The 14,043-nt window shown below is 43.6% G+C and overlaps 2 protein-coding genes across 2 annotated transcripts in view; one reads left to right on the top strand and one right to left on the bottom strand.

Moving 5' to 3' along the window:
• ADGRD2 (adhesion G protein-coupled receptor D2) overlaps positions 1-1,160 on the bottom strand; it is a 95,665-nt gene extending 94,505 nt beyond the window's left edge. Inside the window, exons 1-2 of the mRNA XM_030535621.1 lie at positions 678-1,160; positions 291-321 (exon numbers count right to left, since the gene is read on the bottom strand). Coding sequence (XP_030391481.1) covers positions 291-321; positions 678-715 — 69 coding nt within the window. The 5' untranslated portion in view covers positions 716-1,160. The remainder of the gene's footprint in view (positions 1-290; positions 322-677) is intronic.
• A 7,553-nt stretch (positions 1,161-8,713) lies between these two features.
• PSMB7 (proteasome subunit beta 7) overlaps positions 8,714-14,043 on the top strand; it is a 37,134-nt gene continuing 31,804 nt past the window's right edge. The window contains exons 1-5 of the mRNA XM_030535619.1: positions 8,714-8,835; positions 9,157-9,250; positions 10,268-10,365; positions 11,026-11,166; positions 13,861-13,976. Of these exons, the coding sequence (XP_030391479.1) occupies positions 8,774-8,835; positions 9,157-9,250; positions 10,268-10,365; positions 11,026-11,166; positions 13,861-13,976 (511 nt within the window). The 5' untranslated portion in view covers positions 8,714-8,773. The remainder of the gene's footprint in view (positions 8,836-9,156; positions 9,251-10,267; positions 10,366-11,025; positions 11,167-13,860; positions 13,977-14,043) is intronic.

Genomic DNA, 14,043 nt, shown 5'->3' with positions numbered 1-14,043 from the left:
AGGATACAGCCCCTTACAAGTAAAAGGCAGCTGGCACCGAGTCCACTGCACAATAATGGGAGGAGGAAAAGGTGTCTGGCTAAGGACAGCAGGCAAACTCCTGGCATATTTGATGTCCATACACAACAGGATGGACACTTATTTCCAGCCACAAAGGCAATTGGAGAGAAGCAGAAATAGCTAGTTTAGATGCCAATGAGCCACTATCAGGAATAAAGATGCAGGGAAGAAGACAGCAGTAGATGGAGCTAGTGACGCATTAACAGAGCTTTGAGCTCAGGCACACTTACCTGCACATCTGCAAGAGAGCCAACCACATACCTGGGAGGATAGGGAAGAGGCACTATATTACTAGAAGGTAAAATAATAATTGTAGGACATCTGCTTCGTTGTCGAGGACCATGAGGGAAATAAAGCTATTGTCCCCTCTAGCTAAAGCCTGCTGTTTCTTTTTCCCCAGACTCCCAACCACCAACTGCTCCACAATTTGGATGCCAATCCAATTCTGATGCCTCTAATTCACCCCAGAGACTGTTTATTTTAACTTTATCAAGAGAAGAGAAAAACAACTGTGTTAGACAAAAAAGAGCATCTGGCAGCACGATGTTCGCCTCTCACTACCAGGTACCAGTATGGGCCGGGGAATTAGCTGAATGAGTTGAGAGAGCAATACACACCACATGTTGAAGTGCGAGCTTATGGAGCCCCATAACATGGTCACCCTGATCTGGAAACACGGAGGCACAGCCTGCAGAGAGAACAGCTCCCAGTAGGCAGCCCTTCCTCCTGAGCCAGACAGCTGGGACACATGAGGGACCTGCAATATTTTCTGTATTAGAGATTTTAAGAAGCCAGTTCTAGGCTGTTTGGATACAGTCAGTCTGAACACTGCACAATTTGTGTGCCATGAGGTTGCATTCTCTGTTTTGTGCGAGTCACATACTCCTGCAACAGCAGGATCCGCAATAGTTCTGAAGAGACTTCTTGCAGTATGAGAAACAATTGTTTATTGATTAAGTCAGAGAATGTAGGTCCAGACCTCGAGTTTTAGTCTCAAGGGTACCACCAATTTGTTGCAGGGTTTTGGTCAAATCACACCACCCATATGCCTCAGTTTTGCTATCTGTAAAGACAGAATTTTTTTCTTGTAGGGCTAATTCTTAACTATATTCACACAGTGCTTTGAAGATATAAAGCGGCGGAAACAGAGACTGTGTGACAGCTTTGCTCATCCATTCCATTCTTGGTTGCACATTTTCATTTAAAAAACGTGTTGATGCTCCATCATTCTTTTCAAGAGAAATAGGAGAGAGATTACAGACATGCAAGCTTCGTTCAGACAACTGAGATGTTGCATCCATTCTTGGGCTGTCTGTGATTTGAGTACTGTTCAGCAGGAGTTTGCAAGATGTTTGGCTGGCTTCTGGTGTAAAAGGCATTGTATCTTCAGGATTCAAACCAAAGCTGCTCATTTCAGCATTTGTAACTACTCGGATACTGTTGTGTCCTGGAGATTGAGCAGCTAGGGTAGAATGAAGTTTCACTGGGGAAAGAACCTGGGGTAGGCTTCCTTCAGACTTCAGCTGAGAAGACGCTGCTGCACTGCTCATTTTTCCAATTCTGTTCTGCAAGAGGAAGAGAGTCATAGCATATCAGAAAGCCATCACTAACCCTGGCAACTCCGTATGATACCCACTTTTTTTTTTTAAAGTTACTTGTTGGTTTGACAAAGACTACTGAGTAGGGGCAAAAGAGCAGTTTTTGCTTTATAGTTCAGAACCTGAGATGGCAGCTATATGCTGGCAAACAAGGCATCTTGTATTAATCACACACACACACTATACCGCTTCAGGAGATGTAGAATTTTAAAAAAGTTCTCCCTCCCCACCACTAACAGACGTGTTGGCAAGCCCTAGAGTGCCAAGTATTAACAAGCACTTCAGCGAGTTTTGAAGTCTCAAATTCTTATTGGTGTCAATGGCAGTTAGGTGCCTAGGCAGTTCTGAAAATCTCTACAGGCCCATTCTCCACACAGTCCTTTCTTGAAGCCTACGGAGTTTCATTCCTTTTATCAATCAGCAGGCTGGAAAAGTAGATAGACTGGAGGATTCATTATAGTTCATATGGACCAGCCTTCACTACCTCATGTCATGCAGACACCATTTGTAACTGCATCTTTGCTTACCCAAGAATGTGGTCTGCAGACCATTGTCCAGATAATACACTCATCTCCTAGGGCAATATTTATAGTAAGGGTCTCTCTTGTAATACACTCCAGAGGCATTTGACTCAAACTAATTGTCTCTAAAGAATGAGCCTTTCAGCTAACTAATCTTTCAAAAACTCACAAGAGGCATTACTGAATCCATGCTCTTTTCCTCAAAGAAAGAAAGAAAAGAAAGAAGAGTATGGTAGTGCCAGAACAAAGCTTCTAAAAGCAGCATTCTGACTCATATCTGTGTAAGATTTTAGAAGCACAGACAGGCTGAAATACTGAAGTCTGTTGGTCTTCTGGCCATTCTGCTAAGATGCTTTCTTAATTCCAGGCTTTTGAGGCATGAAAAAGATGAACTAAGAGGTGAGATTTGTGCATTGAGGGATAAGATCTATGGCTGAAATGAATTTCCCCTTTCTCTTTCCTGGTTGTGGGGGGGAGGGAAGAAGGAAGAGGATGAGCATTTTCAATATGGCAAAAGCCATATTGAGCCACTATAGGAACTTTTTTTGTACTGATCTAACTCAAGTATGATTTTTAGTAGTATCAGTCACCCAGAGCCCTCAAGGTGTTTTACAAGGGCCATTAGTTGTGTCCCATAACCCTAAAGTGAGATAAAATTGCATCACTCATTTAAAATATGGGGGAACCAAGGCAGAGAAAGGTAACAAGACACTCTAAGGGAACAAACAGACACTAGCAAAATCTTGACTATAATCTAGATTCTATATTTCCTGATCTAGCAGAAGAGGCAAACTAAGTTTTTTCACAAGTTTCTTTCCACCCCCACCCCCCGCCCCCACTAGTTTAGGTCATGCAGATACTTCCTATAGTTTCAGATTAGAACAATGCCAGCATTTGTATCCCCTAGGGTTCAAGTGTGCATCTAGCTTCATAACATGGACTAATGCATTCCTCTTTGCTTCCTCTCTCTGGTCCCTCTGTCACCTTTAACAGATTTCTTGGGGAACCAATGATTTGTTCTTAACTCCAGCTTCACATTAGAAGTTCAATTCCTATAGGACTAGGTGGTCAGTCAGTAGGTGCTCAAAGCCCATCGCTGGAGGAAATACTTGGGTTATTCAGACCCACTCAGTAAAAGTCTGTTCATCCAATTATAGGCTGTACTCTGCATGCTGCAGTCAAGCCCAGGGCCATTTGTTTGAAGACCTTCCTCTGGACACACTCTAAGTAAGCAAACTTCAGCAATGGCCTGGACTGACATAGAAGATTTATACTTAATTTCCTGCCAAAAGGAGGAACTGTCACTCACGTCTTTAGGTTTGTAAATAAACTTATTTCATGTAACAATTCTAGTAACTCATTCTTGATCTAGACATCTCACTAGGCATGAGTGATGTAGAGGTGCTCGTTACAGGCCTCTTTTTGTCAGTTCACACATCCAACAAGCATTCCCCCTCAACAACAGGGGGAAATGGTTTTCTTTTAAGCATGTCTATCGCAGATCCAAACCTTGTGGAATGGATTTAATTTTCTAGGAAAATCAGATCAAGGTTATATGTCCTACACCCCTCTCATCTGTTTGGAAGGGGTGTATGGGTCTCAAACCACCTTCGCACACCAAACTCCAGGAAAGTACAGCAGAGTCAGTCCTAAATACTAGAAAGCGGCAAGTCTCTGCTATGTCAAGAAGGCTACCACCACATTTGGACATACTATTCTCTTTACACTGCTCTGCAGAAGCTAGGCTGCTGCTACTTTGAACCGGTAGAGACAAGGTAAAGTGCCTCATCAAATGTTAATAGCCTCACATGCACAGCTGCATTTAGATGAAGATTAATATTTAAACATTTAGCACAGCACAGAGAGCTCTAAACACTTCCTAGCTTAAAGGCCATCTCTTAGCAAGTACTGTTGAAAGAAGAACAATAGTTTTAAAGCTAAACAATAAGATCTTCAGTCACACTGATTGAGTAAGAAATAGACAGAGGGAGGGAGGAAAAAAAAAAAGCTGGCAACCACTGAAGCAAGAACCACAAGCCTTGGGAGGTATGAGAAGGCACTTGTAGATATATAAATCAGAGACTTAATCCAGCATCACATTGGCAAACATACAACATATTGGCCTGTACAGCTCATACTCATCAATACGAGATAGTTTAAGTTTAATTTTTATTTTTAGTAGAATAGAAAATTCAAAGGGTTTAGAGTAACACTTGGGGTTTACAGTACATTCTGAGTGTTACATACAAGTACAGCTACCAATGCCAAACCCATCCAGTTACTTTCCTGACTGAATGCCGTTCAACATATAGCAGTTGCAGACTAGCAAAAGCAGCTCTGTTAAGCAGCAGACCAACAGCCAGCTGGACAAACAAGCTTTGGAACATTATTGAAAAGTAATGCCTTCCGAAGTCACATTAATCTATTGCTAATGATACTGTCTTCTGTCCAGAGAAAGACATTCCTCTGAGGGAGTTTTGACCAACTGGAATATTTTGTTTCACACAGAGCTAAAGTGAGCTCAATAGGGCAGAAATATCTAGCCACAAACACCAGTGCATATCTCACATAGGATAGGAATATCATGTACATTTTCTGTAGTCAGTTCTCATTGCCAGGAAGCATTTCTCCCAAACACTTACACAGAAGTTAATCAAATTTAACAAATGAGAACAGTCACCTATAGGACAACATGATAAAAATCACAACAGAGAAAAACAAGACCAAGGTCTATTCACCAAATAACAGCCTCAGCATTCCACAATTTCCTACCTCTTATTACTAGCAAACACCTAGCCACTCCAGTAGAGACAACCATACAGAGAAAACAACTATGTAAATTAGACGGCTGGGGATAGTATTTTATCCACCCACTATAGTCTCACAAACTGCTCTACCATCTCTCCTCTTCAAAAAGCCTCTGGAGGCTATTTTACTTGATATATTCCAGCTGGATTAATAACCCCAGATGCTCTCTCCAAAACCAACAACAGTATCAGAAATTCAACAGCTGGTGATTGGTTAAAGCAGCATCAGACAAGTAATCACTAGGACAGAGTTAATTTCCTGGAAGTCGTAAGCCTTGATTCGGCAAAGACTTGCTTAACTTTATGCACTGAGTAGTTACATTGACTTCAATTAGACGACTCACTGTGTATACAAGTTTTTGCAGTATCAGGGTCTAACACTGAATCAAGTTTACTCTACTCAATGGTTTTCATGTGCCTGTGCTGTTTGCTCTCACTTTACAGGTTGGACTGACTGTCTCTAGAAGCAGCTCCAGAGCCTCCTTTGATCACTTGTTTCCTTTTATAATTTCAAATTTCTCTCTTGGTTTTACGTGTGGCTTTTCCTGTATTTTGTTTTAATATGGGTGAGAATGTTTAGATTCATAGATCCCTTCTCCTTTTCTGTATAAATAGGAAGCTAGGACATAGGGCTGGAAGGGACCTCTTGGGTCATCCAGTCCAGTTCTCTGCTACTGCAGGCAAACCCCTCATATAATCCCACTCATACATTTATCAAATTCAACGATGCAGGCACAGTTGTTTTCCTCCCCACCTTGGGAGTGGCAAATGGTGGCTGCTGAGGCCAGAGCTCCAGTAGTTCAGTCTTTACCAAAGTGAGAGGCAGGTGAGAGTGGGTGAAAGACAGGATCAGATGGTGAGAAGCAGGGGATAGCAGGATGAGGCAAGAAATGGTGAACAAAATACTTTTTTTGGAAGTATATTCAAATAAACCAGACATAGGTGGTGGGTATAGCAGGCCAGGGGAGGCTAAGCCTCCCCAAACAGCCGGTCCACCACCTTTGGAGTGAACTGCTGTCAAAAGGGTGGGTGCCCTAGCTGCGCTTCACTCCAAGGCCCCACTCCCACTTGTCCTCTTCCCCCAAGGCTCCACTTCTTCCCGTCCCCACTCCATCTGCATGGGAGGCGCACATGAGAGATGAGTAGCCAGCTGGCCGGCCAATGGGAGGGTTGGGGGGGCCTCAAGCAGGGGGCTAAGCAGGGCCAGGGTCAAGCATCGGCAGGGCTTCTGCGGGAGGAGGCTAAGTGTGGGCAGGCCTTGGGGGGAAGGTCGCAGACCGGGTGTGCAGAGCCTCCCCAAATGGTGGAGTCACGCACCATCCATGAAATCAGATTTATGATGCACACCCACAATTCGTGAACATTGTGCTGCCTTGTCTTGTAAAATAACTTTTCTTTTGGTATACGTCCAGAATCAGCCTTCTTTTGTCCCTTTACTTCGGTTCCCTCACTGTGAAAGGCCTTACATGATGGTGGCCAATCCTTTGCTACTGGATCTATCTTTCACTCTGAAACCTTCAGTTCTCCACCCATTTAGAGAGCAACGCACTAGGCACACAGAGCTCCAGATAGATAACCTCCGATGTTTCACACTTGATCCTGCTCCCAACTCAATAGGACCAGGCTCCATGGTAAGGTTTACAACTTCAGCAAATTAGGTCTCAATCCTGACAATGTTTATGCATGTACTTAATTTTCCTACCATAAACAATCCCATTGATTTTAAAGAGACTACTCATGGTAGTGAAGTTAAGCACATGCAGGAATCAGGATCTTAGCCTATAGCATACGACACCTATAGTCAGGCATACACCTCAGAGGACAACATTTCTTCAGCACATGTCTTATCATCCATAGTTGTTGGTTTGTTTTTAGGGAGAATAATTCATGATGAATAATGTATTCAATAACTTTCACCTTTACAGTAACTCCTCGCTTAACATTGTAGTTCTGTTCCTGAAAAATGTGACTTTAAGCGAAATGTTAAGCGAATCCAATTTCACCATAAGAATTAATGTAAATAGGGGGTGTTAGGTTCCAGACAAAAACCTGTTTATTATATAGCTATACACACAGTATATACTTTAAACAAACAATTTAATACTGTTCACAGCTATGGTGATCGTGAAGCTTGGTTGAGATGGTGAAGTTAGAGGGTGGAAGAGGTAGAAACATTTCCCAGGGAGCCTTGCTGCTAAATGATGAACTATCACTGGGCTGAGCCCTCAAGGGTTAACACATTGTTGCTAATGTAGCCTCTCATCAAGGCAGCACGAACAGGAGGAAGGGGAGACAGCATAGCAGACAGAGACAGACACACACCTTTTGTGTGTGAGAGAGGGCAAGATGCACACTGCCCCTTTAAGTAAGCTGATCCACACTTAAATGCACTTTTTAAAGTGGATCAGGAAGTTGAGACAGCAGCTGCTGCCTCAAGCTCTCTCCATCCATCTCCATCCATGGAGAAGGGGAACGCAGAGTGCAGGAGCAGGGGGACATCCTGACATTAGCCCCCCCCCGCACAGCAAGCAGGAGGCTCCCGGGAGCAACTCCAAGGCAGAGGGCCGGAGCAGCACACAGCAGTGGGGGGAGGAACAGCTGAACTGCAGGCAATTGATAGCCTGCTGGGGGCGCTGCCACATAGGGAACTTAGGGGCATGGGGAGCTGATAGGGGGGCAGGGTCCACCCCGGTTCCAAGCCCCCACACCAGCTAGCTGCAGTGGGCTGCTCTTCCTGCAAGCAGTGAACAAAGCAGGTGGCTGCCAAATGACACTACAAGGGAGCATTGCACAGCTTTAAATGAGCACGGTCCCTACTTGATCAGCAACATAACAAGGAAACATTAACCAGGATGACTTTAAGTGAGGAGTTACTGCACTCCCTTCTAGCTCCGCCCCATCCATGAACAGACTATGATTGTCTCAAATGTACTTATTTGAAATTATCTATGGCATAATTTCTGTGAATCATTCTTAGGGCTGCTCATTCCAAAGTATTTCACTGAGACTATTTGATATTCAAAATGTAAGCTGTTTTGATTGGTTCATCAAGCCACATGACCTGCTTCTGTTTCCTTAATGATCCTGCTAATATTCCCCTTACATCTCTGGTATTTTGGGCAGTGACTAAGCTCCTCCGCGCCTGTCTGTTTCTGACAAGTCTTTCAAGGGTTCCCCAGCTGTGCCCCAGGTTTTTCAGCTCGGTTTCCTTAATGGAAGAGCATAATTCCTAGCAGCCGGCCTGTGTGCACAGACATCACTGCAAAACGCGTCCGCGCCCTCTCGCAAGACTGGTTAAATCGGCTGTTTCTGCTAATCCCCGCGCACGCCGCCTCAGGAGGGTATTTGTGGGCACCGAGTATTAACGGGGCGAAGAAACCTGGCCAAACAGTTCACAAATCCCAGGGCTAGTCCCGCAGCCCGGCCCCCTCAGCACAAGAGGCGCCGCAGCCCGGCCTGACCCAACCTCTCCTGGTCTGGCGGCGCCTCTTCCGGCTCCGGGACCGGGCGGCCCGGTGCTCTCGGCCCTTCGGCCTCACAGAACAGTTTCTGGCGCGCGGCTAAGGAGAAACCGTCAACGGGGCCCGGGGCTCGGAAAGCAGAAGCCGCAGAAAGGCGCCCGCAGGCCCCGGCTCCTGCTGTCCGAACGGGCCGGGCGCTCGCGCCGGGGGCGGGACTGCCGGGGGCATTTCCGGATCCGGGGGGCGGGGAGAGGCGGTGACCCGGAAGCGGTTCCCCGTCCTGCGCTCGCTGAGTCACGCGGCGGCGGCGGCGCTCCGGCAGGAAGATGGCGGCGGTGTCGGTGCTCCAGGCTCCGAGCAGCGGCTTCGGCTTCGAGAACTGCGCCCGGTGAGGGCCGGGCCGGGGCTGAGCGGGGAGCCCGGCCTGCGGAGCCTGAGCGCGGGGGCAGCCCCGCCTGGCACAGCCGAGGGGAGTGTATCGCCCCCCACATCCGGGGGCTCCGCTGGGCCGGGGCAGGCGTGCAGCGGGGGTGGGGCCAGGCGTGGCCGGGGGCGCAGTCGGCGGGGCTGGTGGGTGGGGCCAGGCGTGGGCCGGGGGCTTGGTGTGGGGTCGTTTCCCCTGCTGGTGAGGGAGGGGTAGGAAGATGAAAGCCTTTGGGTGAAGGTGCCATATCGCCTTATGCTCCCCTTTGCCCCCCCGTTGTTCCAGGAACGCACTGCTAGAGGCCGAGTTGACTAAGAAGGGGCTGCGGCTGCCTGCAGCCCGGAAGACGGGCACCACCATTGCTGGAGTTGTGTTCAAGGTGAGGTTAGGTTGCTCATCTACTTCATTCCCTGCAGGGCACTCATCACTGTACCATCAGAGTGCAATGCAGAGCAGCTAAGAGTCACAGGAAGATGTTTATAATGGACTCAGCTCTTCACCTCTTCCAGGGTTACCAGCTGTTGCATAAGGGATTTTTGCCCTCAGTGAATGTGGGAAGACTTCTGCTTTGTGTGTTTCTGCCAATTTTGTTTGTTGACCCACATAAATTCTTTGTGGGGCTGTGGAGTTAATACATCAGGAGAGAGCTGCATTCTGTAATCCCTTGCTGTTTATCAGGAGAGCAGTTAGCTAAATCTTCAATTCTGATGATGAAGGAAACAGAATTAGGTCCTAGATGGCCTGTACAGCTCTCACACTTAGGCATAATCATGCATTAAACTCTAAATAGAGCATATTTTACCTGGAAGTTAGAGATGAAATGTAATTTTTAGTCTCTTATGTCACTGCACTTTAAAACCCAAACTCCACACACTTGCTGTGGCAACAGGTGGCCTGTAATCTGGGTTGGCTGTTCCTTCAGGTGGCAAGAGATACTGTGGTGATGCACACAGTGTGAAAACTAATTGGAGAAGAACATGAAATCTTACCTCTTCCATTAAGTCCAGTAACCTGAGTCACCGCACTGGAAAGTGCCAAGTGTCTTCCTCAACTGAACATTGCTTGCTGAATACTGCATTCAGCCCACTGCTGACGTACTCTGTCAGCTCTTTTCACTCACAAGCTCTGTTTAGCATACTTGCCCTTTCCTGTTACATTGCTGTATGTCTCATGGTGGCAGAGCCTTTTTGGTGCTACGGGAACTTGTGTCAATTACAAATTCTTCTACAACCCAGTATTTACCATTTTTTGTCTTTCAGAGGGTACGTTATTGTGAGAATTGCAGGCAGTGACAGTGGTCATTGTCATTGCATGTGACAGACTACTGTAACGTGAGCAGTAAAATGATGTTAAATCTTGTCAAAGTTTGATTCTAAGCATCTCACCTTTTCTGTAGGATGGCATAGTCCTTGGTGCAGATACAAGAGCAACTGAGGGGATGGTTGTTGCTGACAAGAACTGTTCAAAAATACACTTCATTTCTCCTAATATCTAGTAAGTATTAAAACGGTCAGTTTTACAGTAAGTAAAGTTTAAGTGTAAGTTTAGTGTTGATTCTTGTAAACTGTACACCTCAGATTAAAAATGAGAATGTTAAAATGGTAGTTAATTTAACCAGTAATGCAGTTTGTTTCCTATTGGCAGTCATTCATGCCAGACAATGAAAACAGGTTAGCTAGTTTCATGGTTAGTATCTTGTCAATTTAATGTTTTCTCCTGCACCAGCATAAGCCTGTAATGTTTGGGTTGAAAAAACCTGCAGGAGTATATCTAAATAGGAAGTAGTGAAACATCCTGCCTTACAGTTGCCACTGGAAAGACTTCTTTCTGTCAAAGAACATGCCTATTAACCCTGAATGCATGCGAGTTGTCTTTGTATACTAAAAAGGGACAGGAAACTATAACTGTTATGTGAATTTGATTAAATCAAAGCAAACTAGGGGAGGAGACAATGAAAATCTAACACATTAAATAAAGTAATCTTAATTTTATCTGTCTGAATAACTGGTATTAGCACTTGATAGTAGCACTGCTTATTTTACACTTCATGGTAGGTTAGAGTCAGTTCCACTTCTAATGATTAAAAGAAGAGGGACATTAATTAAATACATTTAAGAGTTTTTAACTTGGTAACTTGCCAAAAATGTTTTCCAGTTGTTGTGGTGCTGGGACAGCTGCAGACACTGACATGACTACTCAACTTATCTCTTCCAATCTGGAGCTCCATTCCTTGTCTACTGGACGGCTTCCGAGAGTTGTCACAGCTAACCGAATGCTCAAACAGATGCTTTTCAGGTAACTCCATGAATTCACTCTTACATTTTTTAAATGCTGGCATTGGATAAAGCTTCAGTTTATGAGAAATGGATAACTGGAAGATACATTTTTAACTTTTGGGAATGTGGTTAATGAACACAACCTCCTTCAGGGTAAACTACATAAATATGTTTTACAGCCTTTGTAGCCAAGGCAGAGTTGCCTAAGTGTATTTGCACTATTTACTTTCAGATTTATAACCAGCTAAAAAGTGAAGCCAATGCTATCAGACTGTGAATTTTACTAAAGCTGGCAATTTTACTTTTAACTCAAGGGCAGCTGGGCAGGTTTCTGTAGTTTCAATTTTTAAGTGAATACAGTATCAGTGTTCACTTATTCTGTGTGTTGTTTTTCTTTAAACAGAGATATTAACAGTACTGCAAATTCCTTGCAGATACTGACTTGAAGTCAGAAAGTATATAAATATCATAAAACTGCCATGCACTTTTGTTCATTTTGCTTTGTCGGAAGCAAAGAAACAATCTGAGTTGTCTTTCCATTTCATGCACTATATATGGTGAATTAAAAGCACAGTCTTAGAGGACTGAAACGAAGTGGTTACAATTTAATAGAACAATTTTATGCAGTCAATACTACATGACACCTCAGAAGCACCCTTCACCTATGGGTCCTTTGACACAAGACTGTGCTTTCAGATTTTTACAAGCACTATTTAAATATCCTCCACCTATGAGGTACAGTGTAGCTGAGTGTTTTGTTATTTTACAGATGGGGAAAATAAGACAGAAGTTGAATAACTTGATCCAAAGTCAGAGGCAAAACTGGAAAAACAAACAGTCTTGAAATACTCAACCCTCCTTTACTGCTAGTCCAACGATCCCTCGATTTGTTGGGATCACTTATCCCAGCCAAACAGTGAAGACAGAGGCAGAATGATGGAGAGGAAAATACAAAGTCCCTCAAAACCATTAGGATTTCCCATTTTCCCCCTACAACTTTGTCCTCTTAAATATAGCTTTGCAAAGAGATACAAAGGTAGATTAGGTATTTACACACACTCCATAGGATACAGTTAGCTGCTGAATTACTTACGGGTCTAATAGCTGAGGTTTGTATTTTTAGCAGCATTATCTATTGCGGAGAGAGTTTTTTTGAATGATCAGGTTCTGAAAGAGTACCACTAATAGAAACTTATTCTTGACTTATATAGTCTAGTCCCCTCAACTGACACTTCAGACAGTTGCTACAGTCCTCTAAAACAAACTTACGAAGTACAGCTTTCCTGATCTTAATGTTTTCCCTCTTTGCTGTAACCTTCCTCACAGCTGTACAACCAGCCCTATGAAACTGGATCTAAACTATGCAGCAAGGAGTCAGAGTATGAGGAACCATTTTGCCAGTGACTGGGAAGTCTGCAGCATCTTCAGTTAAATTTAAAATGTGTTTTTATTCCATTTAAAATTAATTCAATCAATACAGCCATTGTCACTTTGATATTGAATATTTCTTTAGGCTTGTGTCCTCAGATTTTCCAAGTGGCCAGTATGCCGAAGACTTTTTGGTTATTGTTTGGGGAAGGAGGGAGACATGCAAAGGAAATATGATGTTTGACTTTGAAATTGTTAGGGCAATCATCCTAAAATAGTTTTAGTTGATGGGTTTGCCATCAGAATCAAGCATTGTTTTATGTGAGTGAGTATTTAATCCACATTACCAGTTTTTCCAGGCTAAACAGACTGAGAGCGTGTTGTCAATCCCTTTAACCATGCCAATGTTATTTTAATGAAGTGTTTTGCATAAGTAAATTATGTCTGGGTGGAAGGTGAAAGAATGAAATATGTGCATGTGATTAAAAATAAATGTTTCCAGCAGTCAGGAAAGTTCCCAGAAAATTAAAGTCTGGGATGGAAGAAGTGGGGGGGTGGGGGGAAATTCCATGAAATCAAGTGATCTGGAGTCAGGATGAGTTACAGTAATTCAGGTCATCAGGCTGGCAGCTTGTTGTTGGTCAGCTTGGCTGTTCCAATGGGCTGTCATGTGACAGTCATTAAAAGCAATCCAGATATTTGGACCAACTAAAGACTAAAAATGGAGGTGGAGGAGGGCATGCGTTTTTAAACTCTTTCCAATGAAATAAAAAACCTGTTTCAAATGGAGGAATAAGATACTTCAAGTAAGACCTGAAAAAGCTAACTTTATGACTTATCTTTCTAGTAAAGAAAGAAGGGTGTGCATAGGATAGTAGTGCTCTAGCACAACAAGTGTGCCATTCAAGAGATCCAGCACATTTCCTGCAGCTGAACATTTTAATTCTCCAGTTTGAGGCAATGGCAGTTTAATACTACAGTACCTTTCTATACACTAGAGTTAATTTTTCTTAATTCGAGTTATCACATTTTGCTAATATTTGCCGAGCGCTCCTGATAGGTAGCCAAACAGTTATTTTCTTTGTATCATGTTTTAAAAGACAGATTAACTAGACCAAATAAAGGATCTGTATTTACTATTGGCTAATAGGACTGGCATGTTTTTGAAAGAGATACATTTAGATTATTATGCAAGGAGAAACAACCTGTTATAACAACCTGTTATAATAATATATAATAACCTTTTCATAATAATAACCTGTTATAATAATGAAAAAGTACTTTCATTTTTGGAGTGCATGTGTTATCAATTCATGTAAATTCATGTTTGTACTTTGTTCAACAGGTATCAAGGTTACATTGGTGCTGCCCTGGTTTTAGGGGGAGTAGATGTCTCTGGACCCCATCTTTACAGCATCTATCCCCATGGATCAACTGACAAATTGCCCTACGTTACTATGGGTGAGTAATGTTGCTTTACTTCAGAAGAGTGTTGCAACACTGCTTGCTAACTGAAATGCTTGTGCTT

The sequence above is a fragment of the Gopherus evgoodei genome, chromosome 16, assembly GCF_007399415.2.
Source record: "Gopherus evgoodei ecotype Sinaloan lineage chromosome 16, rGopEvg1_v1.p, whole genome shotgun sequence".
NCBI lineage: Eukaryota > Metazoa > Chordata > Testudines > Testudinidae > Gopherus > Gopherus evgoodei.
The sequence above is the reverse complement of the archived record's forward strand: the minus strand, read 5'-3'. Positions and strand labels throughout refer to the sequence as shown.